General features: G+C 37.9%; 1 protein-coding gene across 2 annotated transcripts in view; it reads right to left on the reverse strand.

The window, feature by feature from the left end:
* Window positions 1–1,004: 1,004 nt before the first annotated feature.
* LOC117412269 (protein cereblon-like) overlaps window positions 1,005–22,451 on the reverse strand; it is a 49,609-nt gene continuing 28,162 nt past the window's right edge. For both annotated transcript variants that reach the window (XM_058988867.1, XM_058988868.1), the window contains exons 6-11: window positions 19,288–19,350; window positions 13,058–13,142; window positions 11,798–11,913; window positions 10,550–10,614; window positions 6,745–6,876; window positions 1,005–2,479 (exon numbers count right to left, since the gene is read on the reverse strand). In XM_058988867.1, the coding sequence (XP_058844850.1) occupies window positions 2,290–2,479; window positions 6,745–6,876; window positions 10,550–10,614; window positions 11,798–11,913; window positions 13,058–13,142; window positions 19,288–19,350 (651 nt within the window). In that variant the 3' untranslated portion in view covers window positions 1,005–2,289. The remainder of the gene's footprint in view (window positions 2,480–6,744; window positions 6,877–10,549; window positions 10,615–11,797; window positions 11,914–13,057; window positions 13,143–19,287; window positions 19,351–22,451) is intronic.

Consider the following 22,451-nt stretch of genomic DNA (forward strand, 5'->3'; position numbering starts at 1 on the left):
GATACTTGATACATACATTTTAATAAGGAGTCATTTCTTACCTGTTTCATATCCTGCTAGGCCTGCTTTGTGTCATTTATTTTCCAAACTTATGTACCAAACTTTTCAAACCTAGGGGCTGCTTCTGAAAGCTAATAGATAGATTTCTGACCAATAGGGCTGTGCAGCTGTAGTTTCTGTCCCCCTCTGTATTATTTAGTATAGAGATTTATTGTAGTATGGTACTATTTATACATTTTTTAACTGTTTTCAAAATGGATGACTATTTAAAATGTGTTTAAATATAAAATCCTGAACGTTTAAAGTTTAACCCAGTATAGAGATTTATTAAATTTACTAACTCAGTTGTACAGGGGGCAGAATACAGCTGCACACGAGTGGTCATTACAGATTTTGTTTCTTGTGGTTGAAAAGGGACATTCGACTAGTAAACGAACTAAGCAAACACAACAATACACAATTGCACGAAACACACACAGTAGTAAATGAAATAAGTAAGAAATAAATACCTTGCTATTAAGGCCAATCAAGGACCAACAAATGTGGCCTTAATATGGAGTGGCCTTGCTTTTGAAGGTACGTAGTCGAAACATCTTACAAAGATACTATTTATTTTCTCCTATGCAAATTGTTCTAATTTACTGTTTTTGTTTCTAATAGTAAATCTGAATTGCAAAAAAAAAAAAATTAAATGTTAAAATTATGTTGCATCCAAATTTTCAGAGGGTTGGGTAGTGTCCCAGCATGTACAGTAAGTCTTATTGGAGTGGGAGTTTAAGAGGCTTGATACGTTTGGGACTGCAGAGGTGGCCTCAATATTGAAAGTGACACTGCCGAATCGTGGCTGTAAAAAAAAGTGGCCTTAACTGCATGCTCTTTATATTGAGCCTTAAAGCAAGGTTTGAGAGTATTCTGACAAAGTAGATGGTCTAAAAATCAACGTACTCCCTGCAGTACACCAGCTTTATAAAGCATGGTTAAAAAAAACAAACAGACAGCTTGCAGAGGTTCAAAGTAAACTTTACTGGTAGATGCAGAGGACAACTGCACATAGAAGTAAGAGGAAACAGCTTTGGTGTCTGAAAAACCATCTCTTCGATTAACATTTCAAATCATGTTTTCAGCAGTTCTTCCACCTTACCCCCCACAGCTATTGACAGCACACATGTTTCAATATAGGAGTGTTCTGACTGTTAAGTTTGGAATAAAAGGAATTCAAAGCTGTGCATGTATGATACACCTTAACAATGTGCTGAATGTTTGCTCCTACATAAATCAGACATAAATCACAAAACCTCAAAAAAATAAATTAATCCCTCAAGCAGTATCAACTTAAACTTTACAAAACATTAACAACTATTTCCATTTACAACATAATTATCAGCATATTGTTATTATTGAAATGTGCTATTATTAATATTTCTGTAATGTTTTATCAGAAAACAGCCTCCTGGTCTGAACAGCTTTTTCTCATGACAAGGTGCTTCTTGAATGAAAGCTGTGCCTAAAAGATACATTAGACCTACAAATGCTTTTAATTTTACCATCATCTTTTATTTGAATCCCAACACAGCATGCCCTTTAGCACTGCCTGCCAACCTTGAAAGCGAACACCTACAGTACTTCAATAATTAGTTACAGATCACAGTGACAGGTTGCTGGTCCTCTCACAAGGAGAACACAACCAGACATCTGACGCAGGTCACAGGCTGTAGAGATGGCTAGCGAATGGGGTTCTTTCCCTACATTACTAACCACACCAAGTTCTTATTAAACTACCTGCTCGAGTGTGTTGCATTATCTCAAGGATATGAGAAACTGAGACTAATAAAAAAATACATTCAACACAAAAAATAGGAGAATGAGTAAGAGAATAACAAAACAAAAGGCATATGAAAAAAATACAGCCAACACCATTTCTATAAAGTCCCGCGTCTCGATAGCATTACTTAAAGCTTTCTATAATATGAAACGATACAGCACAGGTGGCATGCCCTGGTTGGGATATGACAGTAACACAGCTTGCTGAGTAAGATGCACTTCACAAGACTAAACATTCTCTGCAACTCCCTGCACAGAAGAGATTGGCACATTTCAAGAAGCACATAACCAGTAGTAAAGACCACCTGGCTCAAATCTGACAACTGTAAAATTAAACTGCAGGTTGAGTGGAAAGCTGGATATCACTTTTCAGAAGTTGCACTGCCCCCAGTGGATTCAGGTAAGACGTGCACTGAGTTTGCTGAACGTTTGTTCGTTTTCGTTTTTCTCTATTCATGCAGCATCTAGTTACAGGCGCAAAAGCCTGGAGGCCTCCTGTCCCTCCTCCTCCTCCTCGTCTGTCTTGGGGATTGTCGGCAGCAGAGCAGAGCGTGTTAACCCCCAGAACTTGTGAGGAGTCAAGTCCTTGTTAGTAGCTGTGAACTTCCAGCCCAGGTGTGAGCCACAGGTTCGGCACTGGGCAATGGTCCAAGCGTATCTGCGAAACAAGATTAAAACAATTGTGTAGGGACACCATGTCTGAAAGGTAAATTAACAAATCTTATACGGTACGTCAGCTTAGGAAAACAATAGGTGACCACTATATTGGGAAGACTATAGAATGTGTATTCTGTACTCGACTATGCTACACAAGTACAGTTAAAGGAGACTCGCAACGACTTTTGGCACCCAGAATGGAACGTTCTTTTTCCAGATTTGTGATGTCATCATGCCATCATCATACTAGAGTTTAAAAATGCATGTGCCAAGCATGGAACGTCTGGAGGGGGTAGGCCAGTGCCAGCTCGGTACGATTGACGTTGTTCTGTGGGTCAAAATGTGTCCATTTCTGGGTGAATGAAAGAATCATAATCATACTGAGACAGAAATACACTTCCTCATCTCCTGTAATCCCCTTGCAAGTCTCATGTTAAGAAATTCTTATCGTCCTTCACAACAAATAACGCAAGGGCCAATGAAACTCGGTATAAAAACAAAAAGCCAACAAGGGCCAGGGCACCGAACTACATCAGTGCTTCTCCATGACTGTCAAAAACACATTCGCAGGAATTTCACAATAGACTCCTCTGAATAATCTCAAAACAGGTTTGAATGTTTTTACTGTGCATTCTTTATAAATATAAGTTAGAAATACAGTACAGTCGAGATATACACATCTCCAGACTGTGGCTGATAAAACCTCAAATGAAGCATCAACTCCTGCTGGTGTTTACTTTAATACAAAGGTATTTCCTTCCTATAATTATAGTAGTTATAACCTGTTTTTGAAAACTGATTTGGAGTTAAGAATCGTATATATCTTATACCGGACACATTTTGTTTGAACTTAAATCTGTAAAAATGTGGAAAAAAGTTTTATTCATATTACAATGACGTTATTGATACCAATGACCAAATTGCTCATGAGGGATAACTGCATGAAACACATATTAACAGTATATAGTTACAAAACTAAACTTCAATGCAATTAGCAGTAGCAGAAACATTGAACAAATAATTACATTTAACCATCCTCGGAGACAAGTAGAACAATCCAGTTACACATGTTGTTGACCTGTGTGGCCACGATTAGGTAAGTAAAATGGGAGCATTTCTGTAATATCATTCTAACACCGTTAGTAACACGTTGTAAATGCCCTTTTTAACACAATGCATGACACTCTCTGGCATGGCATTGTAAATGTAGCCACAGAATAATATAAATATTCACACTGTGCTTAAAAACAAAATGAATATTACATTTCAGAATATTATTTGACCTTTGGTTAGCTATCAATTGATGTTATAATTCCACTTCAGTTAATAAAACCTACTGAATATTTATATTGAGTGTTTATTAAGATGTAACGTGAACTTCAATTTAACTTCTTGAATGCTAAATAAATCCTTACCACATTGCCCTGTGTAATAATATACTTTAATATCTTTTCATTTGCACAATTTCAAAGTCAAACCAGAAATAAACAACTCAGACTTTAAGGGCATTTAAGGGACTTCTATCTGTCTATAACACCTGTCTGGATCCAAGGGTCAAATATAAACCATGAAAAAAACAACAACTAGAAAAGCAGCATGTTTGCAGTGACATGTTCAAAATTATTCAGCTGAAATTGCAGCGTTCAATAGGTCATGACCCCTGTGACATCACTCGTGGACCTGTCCCTCGCAAAGTCACAAGGTCATCACTAATTCATAAAATAAATTCAATATTTACAGTAAGGCCATGGCAGACCTACACACATCCATAAGAGGTTTATTCGATTTATATGCACATGGAAGGAAAACAACTATGTATAGAGTGGGTCTTATAGTTATCTATTTTACACAACACCTCCATCAAAAAATGAAAATGAGAACATAAGAAAATTCATGAACGAGAGGAGGCCATTCAGCCCATCTAAGTTTGTCCAAGTCGGGTCTTAAACGATGCAAGTGATTCTGCCTCAACAACATGACTAGATGACCATTCCATACCCCCAGCACTCTCTGTGTGAAGAAGTGTCTCCCTCTGTCCTTAGTCTTCACTGTGTCCTGTGGTCCTGGTTTCTGTACTGTGCTTAAAGTATTGGATAGGGTTAACTATGTCATGCCGTTTTAAGGTCTTAAAGACTTCAATCATGTCACCCCTAATTCTTCTTTACTCCAGGTTGAATACATTCAGTTCTTTCAGTCGATCCTCATAGCTCAGTCCTTTAAACCCTGGGATTAGTCTGGCTGCTCTTCGTTGGACTCTCTCCAGGGCCACAATGTCCCTTTGGTGCTATGGTGACCACAATTGGAAATGCAACATCTCCATGAAATCCACTTAACTGTCTTCACCTTAATTAACTGTACTGCAAGGTGGGGTTGATTGATAAAGTGGTGTGTGCACAGAATGCACCCTTATTGACACTACAGCCCCTCTTTTTAACCTGGCTCATAATCATCTTGAACCCTTTTCTACGTACATTGTGTTGAACACGTTATTGAGAGTATCAGAACCTGGGGAGAGAAGGCAGTGCCTCTGCATCTGCCTGTATATACAGTTTTACATGCTGTATATTGTTACTTTAAAGCTGTACTTTTATTGGAGACCATTGCTAATGAACAGCCAGACAAGACTTTGAAGCAAAGGAAATTTTTATTTACTTATTTTAGTTGTTTTTTGTTTGAACAGAGTAGATGCAAAAATGCAGCTGTGACATACACTTGTGGTTAAAATTATAGTGTCAGGACAGCTGTTCTGTTGCAAATTAGTGACACCATAATTTTGACTGTCAGTGTATGTACATCAAGACAGACAGCCAGCCATGCACCCTATTTACAGATGATGATACTCTCAATAATCTGTGCTAAAGTAGGTCCTAACCAAGTATCACCACATTTGGACAAGACTCACCTTCACTAACATCCATTCTGGCTTTGGAAAATGTGTAAATCTTCACTTGACAGTTCAGATAAAGTTCTACAAGCACTACTTTGTCTTCACAGCTTGAAGATGTTAACACCACACTGTATTTTCATGCCGCCTGAGATTTTTCAAATCCAATGCACAAATTAGCAGCAATTGGTGTTATATGCACTTCTGAGCTACAGTCAATTCAGATTTACACGAACATTAGTTTCTGCTAGACCTAATCAATAAAAGGCATTGTGAAATAAATAAGGACAGGGTATTCGGATCATGAAACCCACTGGATTTGACTGAAGGGAACACACAGTTGTATCCTCATCTACTCGGTTTTGAGCAAGATCCATGACATGTTAATTAATATCGAGGCCACTTTTTCTTCCCCACATTTTGTGTGTTAGGATGACGCATTTCCATTGATGTTGCATAGTGACTGAAGCTTGTCGAGCAACAAAGTCAGCTTTTAACAGATGACCTCCTCTGGGGTGTAGTTCAACGATAGATCTCTCCAGACTAAATCCCCAAGCCAATTACAGACATCAGAAGAAATCCTCAAAATACAGCTCAGTTTCTTTCAGACTTAATAAACTATATCACCCAATTACTGATGAGATGATATAAGATTCCACAGTGTTTCTTCAAATAGGAAAGCAAGTATTTAATTCCAAATTAATTGGCCAAAGTGTCACACTAGTGAACAGTAGCCAGAAATCGTTTTTACTGGATGTCTGTTAGCAAAAAGACACTGTGGCCATAGAGAGAGTCCAGCAAAGGGCAACCAGACTGATAGCAAGGCTTAAAGGAATGATCTGTGAAGATAGGTTGAATGAACTGAAATTATTTAGCCAAGATCAAAAATACATGGCGTTCTTGATTAAAGTCTTTAAAATCTGAGAAAGAGCTACAAAGTTAGCCCATACTTTAAGCACATGACAGAAACCAGGACCAGAAGACACAGTGGATAAGGGCGTAGGACTAAGTGGATATAAATATAAAGCAGAGGGAAGGAGACACGTCTTCACACGGAGAGTGGGGAAGGGTATGCAATGGGCTACTTAACCATGCGGTTGATGCTGAATAACTAGGATCCTTTAAGATCCAACTTGACAAAATTGAGATCAATCAGATACTAGGAACCGGACGAGCTTAGATGGTGCACATTGTTCATCATTTTATGTTCTTAAATTCCTATGAAATCCTATTACATCATAGCTTGCCGATACTTTAAATTGTGCTTGCTCAGTTTTTTCTGGGATTTATCAAGTGTTTGCTGTTATATATTCTAAATCAATTGAACACAGTCAACTACGGTCAACTCTTAACTGAAAGAATGCATGCAACTTGTTAGTTACCCTGGAAACCAGCTGTGCTGCGTTGACGGGCGACCTATCAGGTTGAGGCTGTTAGCCTTGTAGACGGTCAGGGTCTCATGGACGTACCCGTGGGGATTCACATACGCAGCCATGGGTCCATACAAAGACAAGCTGGAAAAAAACAAGTTTATCAGCATTGCAAATGGAGGGATAAGTGCATTTGAGACCGACCTCAGTAACCCCATTCAGTGACCTCTGTTTGCGTGTGAATTATTAATGGTAGATGATAACCAATCCTTCACCGTCAAAATTTATAATCCTGACATTGTCTCTTCACTTGATGAATACCAATGACAGGTATGTGTTAGGGGGGCCACCAATCAACTTTGAAAGCAAGTTGAAAGAAATCGGCCTGTGCATTGAATTATTTCATCTAAGAACGCGGCTGCTTAGGGTAAATCTGGATGTTTTTGTACAAAATTCATGGGTATTAAGTCTCTTGCATGGATTTAGAGGTGACTTTTAACCCTGTTCTCTAAGACTGACAGAACCCTTTGGATGCTGTCTAATGCATCAACAAACCAACAGACAAAGGAAGTGCCTTTCACAATGGATATCTTCTGTTAGTGCAGACAGGAGTTAATTAGGGCTAAACGCTTCATCTAAAAACTTCCCTCAACAAGAAATGCCCTCTTAGTGAAGTGAGAGGCAACAGGAAATGTAAAACCAAGGGACATCAACAGCAGCTAAAACTGAGGAACAAACATCATCTCTCCAGCAATTTAACAAAGGAACACACTTCATCCATCATTTTTTTTAATTTCCTGTTCTTTTTCGATGTCCTGACATTGATCTTGATGTCGTTTTTCTTGAATGTACACTGTTATTATCAGCTTGGCTGTTATTATGAAAGCCGTCTAAATTAGTTTACTACTGCCAAGTGTTTATTTTGTTCTACCAGGACGGATGAAGGAGAATATTTCAAACTCTGCTCTTTTACGCTCCAATCATTTCCTGTTTTATTTCTAGCATGTTTTAGTCCCACTATCCTGGCTGACAGTGACAGACTAGATCAGCGGTTAGGACCTTTTGGAACTGAGATGCAGATTTCAATTAATTACAATCTTGTCTAGACAATAAAGAACTGAACTGAATTCAACATTTGGTGTTCAATAGGCAGCAATGTGTGCCTGCTTTGTGTTCAATTTCAGCACTTTGGGCGTAAAATACATTGGTTTTTAAATTCACTGCATGTTTAAACTAACAGAGTTGCATTAATGAAGCTGAAGTGTATTACTGATCCTAGTGATGGCAATGCAACTGGATGTTGCTTTAACTTACTCCTGTGTACTGCAGTTCACCATTAGTTATTTCATTTCAAAAGAGACAAACTGGTTTTGTCTACTGGGATGGGATCTGTCTAAAAGCATCATGACAAATGGTTACCAAAGTTTTACCCATATTCTATTGTTAGCTCATTTAAAAGTGAAGGGTCACTGTGTTCTTAGTCCCTCCCCTGGCATAACACAGACAGCATGAGCCAAGCTGCCCAGTTGAGCAGAACAATGGGGTCAGAGAGAGCCAGAGCCAGGCAGAGCAAGGCAGGGTGATGAAGTGTAAGGGTTAAGACAGTAATTCTGCAGTTTTCTACATGGTTATACTCTGCATTTACCAGTTTGCCACATGTAAATGTGGGGAACTGCTGCCTATACAGGTTCCTCACACTATTCCCTAATGAGCGATTAGCAATATTAGCCCCTCGGCAGCTTTGAAAATGTAAATAATTATCTATGGTTGCTTCTGCCGAGATCATTATTTTCCAGAAGTACTCACTAATTCCTAATGTTATCACAGTCAGCACTCACATATCTGACCCTATACAATTTTGACTTCAGTGACGGTTAAACGTGTGTGACGCATATCTGATTATTTCATTTTGGCCCGTTCCAACCCTTGTCCGTTTTTGAGGGAACACAAAAAAGATACAATATCAAAAATACATATCTGAAAGGACTGTGTTTTAAAATAAGTAGGCTTCCATTTAGATGTACTGTATTGATTGTGTTGGTACAGTACTATATTTTCAACAGAATAAGTATTTTAATTCAGAACAATATAATTCTGAAAATATCCCTTGCCAAAACTAAAGAGAAACGACACGTTAACAGTACATACTTTTAAATCCAGTATGTAATGTAGCGGTATGTAAAATTTCCCATTAACGACCCAACAGCAAAATGAAATCTAAATGTTATCCATGCACAGAACTGCATGAAACGTAAAAGGCAATGCAATTTAAAACAGTATCCAAAATTAGTATTCAAAATTGCAGAATATAGTGCTTGTCACAGTTTACTTGCAAATGAAGATGCACAAAAACTAAAGATCATAAAAAAAATAATAAAAAAAAGACATCACAGTATCTAGAACTGTTTAATGATTAACTATTACATTACCCTAGCTTGTCTCGTTCGCTTAGTTTTGGCTGCATTTCCGTCAGATGAAACTGGAGGAAGCGCTGTGTAACTGCACAATATAAGACAGACTGATTTGGCAAAAAGAGAGATTTGGCAAATGGTGACAGATATTCAGATAAATTGTAACATTGAAGAGATGGGCTTTGTATCAGAAAACTGGTGACGGAGTCGGAAATCACGAGTGATGGGCAAGTGCATCAATTTGTTACATACACATATATATATATATATATATATATATATATATATATATATATATATATATATATATATATATATATATATATATATAATGGGGATTGATTTTAATCTTAATACAAGGGCGGTAAAATGCGACTGACGTCTATCTGGGTAACAGATAACCGAGTGCTGACTGTAGCTACCTGAATGTGTGAAGTGAGTTTAGAAATGACCACTAGGGGTGCACAACTGAAATTTCTGTCTCCTATGTAACAGAGTTAGTAAATGGAATATCTCTATACAAAATCACAATTTTGAAGGGGGCAGAACTTCCAGCTTTTTTGTTAGATTATTATTATTATTATTATTATTATTATTATTATTATTATTATTATTATTATTATTATTAAACCAACTCAACAAAAAAATGTCAACCCAGATTTCAAGCCTCAAAATGAGGTAGATCTGCTGTCTTACCTATTGTGACTGAAACTGGTGAGATTATATACAGTGTTTTATTCTCTCTGAATATTGTAAAGTCTACACATGTGCAGTACATTTAACAAAAGTAGTGTTCAGTAATTTGAAGTATCTGTCTGCACTGTACGTCACTGCAGTGTGTTTAACTGCAGCAGGATACTGTTCTGATCTCTGCAGTCACATTATTATATCATGGAAGAAGGTATTTCAGATTAATTTCAGTTCAGATCAGTGCTTCTGTCAGCATACGCTGCTACACATTAAGCACAATTCCAATCTCTAAAGTGATGATTATTTCTAAACACACAATGTTAAAAAACGGATATATTCCTTTAGGCATGGTGGTAACCAGATCACAAGAAAGCAATTATCTTAGACCTTAAATGATTCTGTAAGCATGAAGTATTAACTACATATACGCGACAGAACAAAATGTTGATGGGTATGACATTTACAGTATGTTTTTTTTTTATTTTAGCCTTTTTCTTGGAACTGTCAACAGTAACATAGAAGAACTGTGTCATGAATATCAACATTATTGTATTCATACTTTGAAAAAGTTTTGTCATGATTTAACACACTGTGAACTATGGCCAGTATCAAACGTTTGTCTCTCTAGTTTGAGAACCCCTGATCTAGATCACTTTTGTACAGTCATACATTTTTTAACTTTTACAGTTGCTTTGTATTTAACACAACAAACTCACCTAAAGATTTCATTTTTGGTTGTTATTTCTGTATCTTGACACTGCTTACAACAAAGCGATGTACACTGTGGAAAAGAAAGAAAGAAAGAAAAAGAAAGAAATAAAGAAATAATTATTACAGTAATTATGTTTCCTGTAGCTTATCATGTACATTTAAATTAGCCAACACGTTTTTAAATTGAAACTCTTTACAACACAGTGGGTCAATGCAATCGTAAGTGAATCACAGCAAAAGAAGACGTTCTGTTAGATGTATGCCTTTTACCAGTTTTTGGAAGAACAAAACAACCAGTCTGTCTTGGATAAAAAACATACTTATGTATTTCCGTGTATTTTATTTGACTTCTACTACAGTAGTTCAGTATCTGTGATTCCAGGTAAAAGCCCAAGTCTCAGAAAGTGGTTTGTTTAAATTGAAGATTATCCATAAAAGGTACAATGTGCTTTTTCGTCATTCCAAAGAACTATTTAGAAGCTTCATATTATTCGGAACTCGTTAATTGAATTGTTGAGACGAAAAACCATATACCGCTATGTGCATTTTTTTTATTTTAATAAATTTAGAGTGCCCCATTAATTTACCCACAATTCTCTTCCCATTTAGAATGTCCAATTACGTTCTCTTACCGCAGCACTTCCCTGCACAGCTCAGGAGAAAAAAACAAATGCACCTAAAGATTTAACATAAAAGCTCTTACAATTACTTTTAAATATGTATTTTTTTTTTTAAACTACTATGCACTGTACCCCATGTCCTAAAAATATTTAAAAGCAAACATTAAAGTAAAAAGAAATCTGTGCACTTCAATTAATTTCATAGTTCTGAAAGGAGCAGTTCCTATAGAAACACATGGCATATAATGTAATTCCATCTGGTGCTATACAAGGTTAAAGCAAGTTCTCAGTTTGTTTGTCTTGCCTTCCAGGAAGTCTGCTACTGCGTTTCTTCCTTGGTTATTTCGCCCCTGCAGTGTCTTCTGGGTCAAAGCATGTCGTTAATAGGGGAAGCACTGAAGTTGAAATGAGCCAGGAAATGCAAGATAATCTAAAAGCACAGCTTGCCAATTGAGATTTCTTTAACACAGTGTAGGACCAGTTATCATGTTTTAAAATGACAATCCATGCTATGCACAGGTTTCAAAACGGCGCATTACAGACCTATATAATGAATGGGTGTGTATTGTGGAGAAAATGTATAGCTTCAAAACTTTAAATCTAACAGTTTTCACAAAGCATGCCAATACTTACTCTGTCCATTATATCTAATTCACAGCGCAGTCGCTGGATAGCACTGCCGATTTTCAGCAGCTGTATACGCAGTGCGTCATCAATGGGCAGGCAAGCTGCAACTCTGTATGAAAAATCTGTATGAAAAAGAAATACAAACCGAAGCCCAGTGAGAAACAGACACTGTATAATGAATTCAGCAGCCCAACATGACACTGGGAGTTTTCTCAATCTATATTTCTTAGCTATGGGTCCTTTCAACTCAAGTGAGATAACAAGTTTGTTAAAAAAAATCATGAAAAATTGAATAATCTCTCTACCCATCGGCTTTGAAGATACCAGCCCTGAAGCTTTGGTGGAAAAGCCCCCTCCCTCCCCCTTCACTGAACTGCGTCTTTTATTTTGTAAGACTTTTCCACTGTAAAGATCTGTTGTGCTGCTTAAACAAACTGCATTTAGCTTCGTAGGCAAGTAGGCCACCTATGTGGTGTACTATCATGTCAGTGTTTATATAAATGAACCAAACAAATAAAGCTGGAAACTAAGACACAGTAATAGATTAGGAGAGGACAAACTATGTCACTTCCTGGAAACATTTTCTTCAAAAGTCTGTCCAAACACAAGGTTTGATAGTGCAGATAAGTTAGAGAATGCACAGAGCACGAATATACAGAGGTTAAACAGATAAAATTTGACCTGCCATAGCACTGTCAATAAAGGTGTAGCACACAGAGTGTTCTCAAGGGATATGTGAGAGAATATATAAATGACAAATCTTAAGGTGTTCTAATAAATTTGCTAACAAAAAAAAAATGAAAATATTGCAAGAGAATGCACTATTAGGTCATAATAATTCCAGTAAATCCTATTTAATATGTATTGCCATCATAACATTTTCTTGCATGAAAAACGCACACATTATGAGGCGTGTTTTTGATTTTTTACAGATTTTTTTCATACCATTTGTAAACATAAAAATACAATTATTTTGTGAGTCTCTGGGGATTTGAACCTGAATTATTCTAAATGTTTTGTATGGTTTATCTTTAAATGAACTCCTTTTTCTGTGACTGATGTGTTTTTCAATGTCGAGTTTCATGCGACCTCTTGACGGTGAATGGAATTGTAGCATTGAAGTACCTGCAAGAACTGATCAATACATTATTTTCACTAACAGCTGGGAAAACATGAGACCTACAAAATGATGGCAATACATATTAGGTAAGATATACTGGAATTGTTTTTCTGGAAAGGGTAGGCAGATAAGATACCTATATATACCTATTGCATTTGATGGCAGTGAGTCATCTTTGAGATTTTCATCCCACTCATGGAGTTGTCGCTTGACTCTGTTCATTAAGATCTCCTAATGATAAAACAGAAAAATCCATAGAGCTTAATAACCCAGCAGTGTAACTCATGAGAGAGATGTCCAGAGAATTCTTCTCAAACTCTTTCAACGGGAATTCTAAACTGAAGAGGTAAAAATAGTTTATCAGTGAAAAGGACAACAAAAAGCACACAGTGTTTCATTGATTCAGTGGGTCTACTGGGAATGCTGTAGCATGGGTTGCCTTGATAACACTATGTAACACAATTTTTGTTCCTGGGTAGTAAGTGTTATTTCCTAATTGCTTATGCCTCAAAAGTATAGAAAATGGCTATTATTCCCCACAAACTTTGCTTTTGTGACCAGGAGTGATATTTTGAAATTTACCTATTTCCAATGAGAAAACAGGCGAATTTGTGTCTTTTCGTTCACATAAAGTCAGAAAAAAACAACATATGAATCCAAATTAACATGTATTTATACTAAAGTAATACAAAAATGACTACAAAAGATTTAGAAGTGAGTAGTTTTTCGAGATTTACGATTATACTGTAAATCACTTTCACGAATCAGCCCCCAAATGTAGTCTCCCATCATGTTTTCGTTATACTGTCCTTCATTGACAGCTCATCCAGGAGCCTCAAAGCCGTGCTGCTCCATAATGGTAACAAGTACCCGTCTCTTCCCCTGGCTCACTCGGTGCACCTCAAAGAGGATTACAACAGTATCAAGACCTTGCTGGACACCTTGAAGTATGATGAGTACGACTGGGACCCCCGGAAGGTGCTGATGCCACCACTGCACATCAAATTGGGCCTTATGAAACAATTTGTCAGAGCTCTAGATAAGGAGTCGGCAGCCTTCAAGTACCTTCAAGACTTCTTCCCTAAGCTGTCTGAGGCAAAGGTCAAAGCCGGTGTCTTCGTCGGACCACAGATAAAGAAGATCCTGGAGTGCAATGAATTCCCCAAGAAGCTCACTAGTAAGGAGAAAGCGGCTTGGAACAGCTTTGTCGCAGTGGTTCGGGGCTTCCTGGGCAATCACAAGGCTGAAAACTATGTGGAGCTGGTTGAGACTCTGGTGAGGAACTACAGCACAATGGGCTGTAGGATGTCCCTTAAAGTCCATATCCTTGATGCTCATCTTGATAAATTCAAGGAGAACATGGGAGCGTACTCGGAGGAGCAAGGCGAGCGCTTCCACCAGGATATACTGGACTTTGAACGCCGCTACCAAGGACAGTATAACGAGAACATGATGGGAGACTACATTTGGGGCCTGATTCGTGAAAGTGATTTACAGTATAATCGTAAATCTCGAAAAGCTACTCACTTCTAAATCTTTTGTAGTCATTTTTGTATTACTTTAGTATAAATCATGTTAATTTGGATTCATATGTTGTTTTTTTCTGACTTTATGTGAACGAAAAGACACAAATTCGCCCGTTTTCTCATTGGAATATTTCAAAATATCACTGTCCTGGTCACAAAAGCAAAGTTTGTGGGGAATAATAGCCATTTTCTATACTTTTGAGGCATAAGCAATTAGGAAATAACACTTACTACCCAGGAACCAAAAAAAAAAAAAATTGTTACACGGTGTAATCTATACGGCTGTAAAGAGAAGAATGATGGAGGGCTCTATTGAGGACACAGGGGTGCTTCTGAGTTTTACTGTATACGTTAATTATGATATTTCATACACCCGTACCAGTCTTCACTTTGAATTATAATAACATGTTTATTAGTGGGTCTTGAGAAACTGCAGACTTGGTTAATCCTAAAACATTCTGTCCTGATTTAATTACAATGAATTAATATGTAATCAATAAAAACATTAAACTAAATCACAGTTTTACAGGCAACATGGTACCATCATTGTACGTCTCCTGGTCTCTCTCGTCACTGCATTGCAATTTGCAGACCAGTCCAGATCAGTAGTCTAACCTAATATACCAGTATGTCTATCTAAGCTCATTTTTTCATACATTCTGCAGTATAGAGTAAGATACTGAAACGACTTAATTAATTACCCTCGGGTAGTCTTTCTGTAGAGCTACTTAATGCTGAAAGAGATCAAGCGTAGTCCGAAAACTTTACAAATTAAGGTTTTTCTCCAGCACTTTCTTGACAAAAATAGCCCTTAATAATAAAGGCCTGCTTGGATCAAGAAAAGCCTTCATTACATCTGCATGGAAAACCTCAAGTACTTGAGTACCCAGTTAGATTCAGCAGTGTGGAGTAGTGGATAGGGCTCTGGACTCTTGACCGGAGGGTCGTGGGTTCAATCCCAGGTGGGGGGTACTGCTGCTGTACCCTTGAGCAAGGTACTTTACCTAGATTGCTCCAGTAAAAACCCAACTGTATAAATGGGTAATACATGGGTAATTGTATGTAAAAATAATCTATATGATATCTTGTAACAATTGTAAGTTGCCCTGGATAAGGGTGTCTGCTAAGAAATAAATAATAATAATAATAATAATTCAGTCAAAAAAAAATACTTACAGGGGAGCAGCTAGACCCATTTCTGAAAATGTAATTCATCCATTGTATAGAAAGCTATACAGTCGCCACCACTTACACCATACAGGGTTATTACAGGCAGCCGTTTATATCGGACAAATAGCGTTTGCCATTCCCATTGATTTCAATAACAAAGGCATCGTTTATACTGTGTTAAGCACGCCGTATATTGCAGGCAAATTGTTTGGATCTCATTATGTGCCACAGATTTAAATAACAAATGCACTGCTTATACTGTAGTAATCACTCTTATTAATCCACAAATCAGCTGCTTTGACCTCGTTACCTTGTCATTCACATAGATTTCAATAACAACAAATTTCAGTCTTGATTTGCTGCAATAGGGCAGCAGTGTGGAGTAGTGGTTAGGGCTCTGGACTCTTGACCGGAGGGTCGTGGGTTCAATCCCCGGTCGGGGACACTGCTGTTGTACCCTTGAGCAAGGTACTTTACCTAGATTGCTCCAGTAAAAACCCAGCTGTATAAATGGGTAATTGTATGTAAAATAATGTGATATCTGTATAATGTATGTAAAATAATGTGAATCTGTATAAATGGATAATTGTATGTAAAAATAATGTGATATCTTGTAACAATTGTAAGTCGCCCTGGATAAGGGCGTCTGCTAAGAAACAAATAATAATAATAATAATATGGATGGCAGTGAAAAATGTGACCCGCTAATGATTGGCAAATCGAAAACCCCACGTTGTTTTAGAGGAGTTACCAGCAAACAGAACCTCTTGGATGACTGGGGACAATTTTTATGAATGGCTACGTATGTGGGATCGCAAATTAAGGGGTCGAAAAATTGTCCTGGCGCTAGATCATTTTTCTGGTCACCCTCACGTCTCTGGGCTAAGGAATATACGTCTTAACTTCCTCCCTGCCAACACAACATGCATAATCCAGCCCTTGGACCAGGACATAATTTACTCTATGAAGCAGCATTATATCAGGTCAATGAGAGTGACAGTTCTTGAAGAGCTGGACTGGAATACAGAACTGAGTGCAGTTCAGTGTTTAAATAAAGTGTCTCTGTTAGATGCTATGGGCTTGCTAAAGCATGCTTGGAACTCTGTCAGTCAGCAAACAATGCAACGTTGCTTCAAAAAGCTGGATTTTCTGTAGTTGAAGAGGAGAGTGCTGACGAAAATACAACCGAAACTGAAACTGTGACAACACCAGAGGGGATGTCAGAGGAAGAATTCTCTCAGCTGTCACCTTGGCAACCAGGACGCTCTGCCTGAAACAGACGTATGCGAGGTAGTTGGCGCAATGCGGGACATCACAGAATGCAGAGAATGCAGAGAACGATGTGCGTATTGCGATTTTAACACTGCGGCATGCTATGGAGCAGCACCAGAAAATAAAGCCGGAATGGGACATGTTAGGAAAGTCTGAAAAAGTTTGGCATCCATACTGCCAAATCACAGAGCTGGAAACAATTTGTAATAATGTACCTGTACTGTATAAGTTATTTTTTTGCACTTACATTAAAAAGTTACCTTTAATTACATTTATACGTTTTAACATGTTTTTAATTACTGTAATGAGTCTGGCTTAATAAAGATTTTAAACTGCAAACAACTCATGTATATTCAGTTCCTGTTGTTGTTTGTTCAAGAAAATGTGTCTGCAGCACTGTATACTGTTTGTAAAATAATATACAGAACACGTCAAACTTTTCTGTAAGCAAAAAAAAAAAAAAAAAAAAGAAATCTGTGTGCAACACTTCCGAGAGAAGATAACAGAGAATGAGGCGGGTTTGTGGGGAAATGAATGGCACTCCTGAGCACAGCGGTACAGATGCTAGTAGTGTTAGTGCCTTGTGAAGACTATTAATGAGCTGAGCGATCACTGATCTCAAACACAGGCAACAGGGCAGCAGTGTGGAGTAGTGGTTAGGGCTCTGGACTCTTGACCGGAGGGTCGTGGGTTCAATCCCAGGTGGGGGACACTGCTGCTGTACCCTTGAGCAAGGTACTTTACCTAGATTGCTCCAGTAAAAACCCAACTGTATAAATGGATAATTGTATGTAAAAATAATGTTAAAAAAATAATGGAATTGTATGTAAAAATAATGTGATATCTTGTAACAATTGTAAGTCGCCCTGGATAAGGACGTCTACTAAGAAATAAATAATAACATTGCAGCTCAGCTTACAGTCAAAATGACAGGAAAGCTATTCAAACTGGGGCTGTGAGCAGGGCTCTACGGTGCTCCCAATGTGGTCACGTATGCAACCGAAAAAGTTCTTGGTGCGACCATCAATTTTGTTTTAGGCGACCAATGCTTTCATGACCTCAAAAACAGACTAGCAATGAAAATGCTGTCAGCTATAAATATAAACTCCTCTGAAAAACAAGAGCAAGTTTTTTTGGATAAGTACTAACTGACACTGGTGTTTTTATCACTGTGTGTCCCTGGGATTGTAGTCCATTGTATCATTATTTATATTGCTAGCAAGGCTCTTAAGACTACATATCCCATACACCACTGCTGTTACCGGTAAGTGCGTCATACAACAATGTACGATTTGATTAGTGTTCAGTACTCATGGTTTGCAGTCATATGGTCGTTAAGAACCAAATAAATATTGTTAAAACCCCCAAAGAAAGTAAAAAATTAGGGTTGTGGGTTCAATCCCCAGTGGGGGACACTGCTGTTGTACCCTTGAGCAAGGTACTTTACCTAGATTGCTCCAGTAAAAACCCAACTGTATAAATGGGTAATTGTATGTAAAAATAATGTGATATCTGTATAATGTGAAATAATGTATAATGTGATATCTTGTAACAATTGTAAGTCGCCCTGGATAAGGGCGTCTGCTAAGAAATAAATAAATAATAATAATAATAATAATAATAATAATAATAATAATAATAATAATAATAATAATAGAAAACAGTGGGAGAGCAGTGTTTGTTCTATAATACTGAATTTTGCCCAGGGAGGTAGAGATTTATGAGGACTTATTTTTCAAGAAAATAAAATGCCATGCTTCTACAAAAGCGGGTGTAACAGGGAAGTCACAGCGGTGATGCAACAAGCCATTACCAACCTGAAATAGGAATTTAAGCTGAATCAGAAATACAAGCTGTGAAATGTGATTATGTGAGCTGTATATTGTGATAGGTTTGAGAGACGCCGTCTGACTGAGATAGGAAGTAAGATGGAGAGAGTGTGTGTTCCCTTATAAAGGTTTACCATAGTAAAAGCATAGCAAAACGCAATAAAGAACAGTAAATGCAATGTAAAACATAGGTAAGCAGTGCAAAGCACTGAGAAGTATGAAAAAGCATATTAAAAAAACATGGTAAAAATATGATAAAAGCATAGTATAATCATGGGAAAACTGCAAAAATGGTAATCTTTAATATGGGTTACACAGAAAGAATCAGTGATATCAGGTAGCCTTTGGGCTATTCCAAAGCTTGAGAGACATACTGTAATCAGATTATTGGGACACAGTATACCAAGGTAAAACATAAAGCTAATTCAATGTCCTAAGTAAGTGCCTTCACCAAAACAGAAACCAGAACAACCCAATAGACTGGACAATCATTTTCGTAAGAGCATTCTTTGAATGTGTTTTATAATCTTTGTACATTATCTTCAGATTCTGGCCTCTCTTCAAATGGAGTATACTTACCGAATCATACAAAGAGTAAACCCACGCAGGCCATGAAGTCAGATTTGCACAGTGAAACTTCCTCTGGAAAGAGATGGGAACAGATTAATGGGCATTGCTGAAAGGCTGACGGCTTATTATTGCAACTGAACACCACAGTAGAATTAGTGTGTAAGCAGATAATAATGCAAGGGGTGGGATGTTACAGAAACCCAGAGGGTGGGCATTAAGAACATAAGAACTCAAGAAAGTTTACAAACGAGAGGAGGCCATTCGGCCTATCTTACTCGTTTTGTTGTTAGTAGCTTATTGATCCCAGAATCTCATCAAGCAGCTTATTGAAGGATCCCAGGGTGTCAGCTTCAACAAAATTACTGGGGAGTTGGTTCCAGACCCTCACAATTCTCTGTGAAAAAAAGTGCCTCCTATTTTCTGTTCTGAATGCCCCTTTATCTAATCTCCATTTGTGACCCCTGGTCCTTGTTTCTTTTTTCAGGTTGAAAAAGTCCCCTGGGTCGACATTGTCAATACCTTTTAGAATTTTGAATGCTTGAATCAGATTTTGAAAAGAAAAAAGGCATTAAATATCACTTTCTTTATTACAAATATAATTATGCAACATCTGACCCAAATGCAGCAGTTAAACTTACAAATATTGTTGAGTTTAAGTACACAGAGGGCGAGACAAAAGTACTAGATACACACAGACATAATACATACATATATATATTTGTTCACTACGCATTCTGATGTTCATTACAATCAATGTAAGCACTGCGGTTGCACCTTGACATCAACATTCATGTTATTCACAGCTACCCTTATAACGATCAGCCTGACTTTGTTACAATGCCCCAACGTTAATAAAACAACCTGCAGTACTATGTAGTACCACGACTCCCTTTGAGATAGGATATCTTCACATGTCTGAATGATCCCTGGAGCCAATTAAACACGTCGTACTGCATTTCAAATATGATCTGTCATTAAAAATGACCATTGCTTTTTTATACCTTAATCCTTTTTTACATTAAAGCAATCTCCTCAGTCATAAGCCAACACCAGCAAGCAAACTTACCCTGTTTCCTGTAGCAACATTTCCTACAGTGAAGAGCAGGCCCCAGTGTTATTTGATAAAATCCAATCCAGGTTTGTGGTTCACATCAAAAGAGGAGAGGATCCTAAACCATCAAATCCCCCCAAGATCCATGGGACACACTTTCAATAGATCTGAGCTGAAGCCCAATATCAAGTAAACCATGTAATAAAATACAAAATGTCATGCTGGTGTTTGAAAAGGATCAATAACTCTCTTTGCACACCCAACAGAGAAATCTTTCTTTCTAGTATTGCTCTTTAATCATCATGTATATATAGAACAGACTCCCACAGCAGAACAGAAACAAAAGAGGAGGTGGGTAAACTTAAAGAACTCAATGAATGAGTGTTAAACAGCATACTGCTAAAAGATGAGCCACATTGTACAGCCCAAATGTACCAGGTGAAACCCAGCCGTGGACCAACGCCATTGCCTTAAAGCCATTGCACACCGCTTCTGAGCCGACTTTCATCACCCCTTATCTGGAACGTTGTGGGCCAAGTTCATTGGACTACTGAGTATTTTGAACGATAAATCTTGATCATTTTATCCGTTTTTATTGGTTAAAACTGAAAATCCGAAGCCCTAATTTATATACCTCCACCAGGAACTTCCCAGCAGATGGGCTGTGAATAACAAAAACAATTTAACTTTAAAATAAATTGGGTTTTTTTTGTTTTTTTTTTTAAAGTGTTTCTTTTTCCTCCTCCTGGTTGATATAGCTTGGTGTAAAACTACCTAAAGGCTTTACTTTTGGAATCCGAATCCTTTTGAATGGATCCCTGGTCTCTTTTTCCCTGGTCTCTTTTAATTTGCTGTTTTCTGATTGCTTAAGTCTGCTGGCATTTTCCAGGCTTTATTGTCAGATTTTAAATATTTCCTGTGCAGGCAGAACAATGCCAATTGAGCCTGTTCATTTATCATTTTGTAATTACAGCTTTAAGTGCTGAATGATTGAGTGAACTTTTAGTTTAGTTTTTCAAATAAATTGGGCCTTTCCCATAATTTTTTTTAATTTTTTGCCTATATCTAATAACCCATCCCTTAGAGTTAGCTTTAAATATCAAAACAATAAAATAATAAAGGTTACGTGAATAGTCAAAGAGACAGCAGGGGGATCATTAGAGGTTTTAACCAGTAAGGAGTCTGGTTACAGGCAATCCACACACTACGCTACTGCAGCTAGTGTAAATAACTGTATTAAGCACTAAGAACCTTTCAAGACAAACACATTCCTGGTCCAGGTGGCACTGATGGTCCTCACTGACTGTTTGCAAATCTGGTTTCGATATTTCAGTTCAGAACAGTAACGGCACAGCAATATTTCCGCATCTTTATTGCTTGCACTCGGTTGTAATAGCACCTTGAACTTAACCACAGGAAACAATTTCCTTGTGGCCTGTGTCCCTGTGATGGGGTGCAGCCTATTTTGTGGTGGTTTTGTGTTTTTTGTATTGTTTAGAGTGAGTTTGGGGTGTGGTTCAGTGAGTTTGTGTGAGGAATGTGTGGAATGTGCCTGGGCTAATGAGGTGCGAATTGCCCAATTAGCCCAGGCACCTGTATAAAAAGGAGTGGTTGGATATGTTAGTTGGTGAGTGTTTGTGAGAGTGAGTGGTTCTTTTTGGATAGTTTGTGTTTAAAGCCTGTTTTTGTGTTTGTCTTTTTGGTTGGCCATCGTGCCTTTTGTTTGTGTATTTTGTTTAATTAAAAGTCTTTTATTTTCCCTGCACATCCTGACTCTGAGTCTCCTTACCTTGGTCAGCCTGTCACAGTTGGTGTCAGAGAAGTGGGATAGCGCCTCTGGAGACATGGAGCAGGAGTGCAGGATTTTTTTGTTTGTTTTGTTTAAAAAAAAAAAAAAAAAAAGGGAAAAAGGAATAGAGGATGAGGTGGAAGAAGGACTGGGAAGCGAGGGACAGGGAGGAGGAGGAGTACATCAGGGCCAGGTACCCGAGGAGCTGTAGGTCACCACTGTTGTGCCCCCTCTGTAACCAGCAACATCAGTTTCCCGCCTGTCCCTTCCGGTACTATGAGGAGCCCGAACGTCCACAGCCCGAGTGGGAGGAGCCCGTACGTCCACAGCCCG

Source organism: Acipenser ruthenus, chromosome 16 (genome assembly GCF_902713425.1).
Source record: "Acipenser ruthenus chromosome 16, fAciRut3.2 maternal haplotype, whole genome shotgun sequence".
Taxonomy (NCBI): Eukaryota; Metazoa; Chordata; class Actinopteri; order Acipenseriformes; family Acipenseridae; genus Acipenser; species Acipenser ruthenus.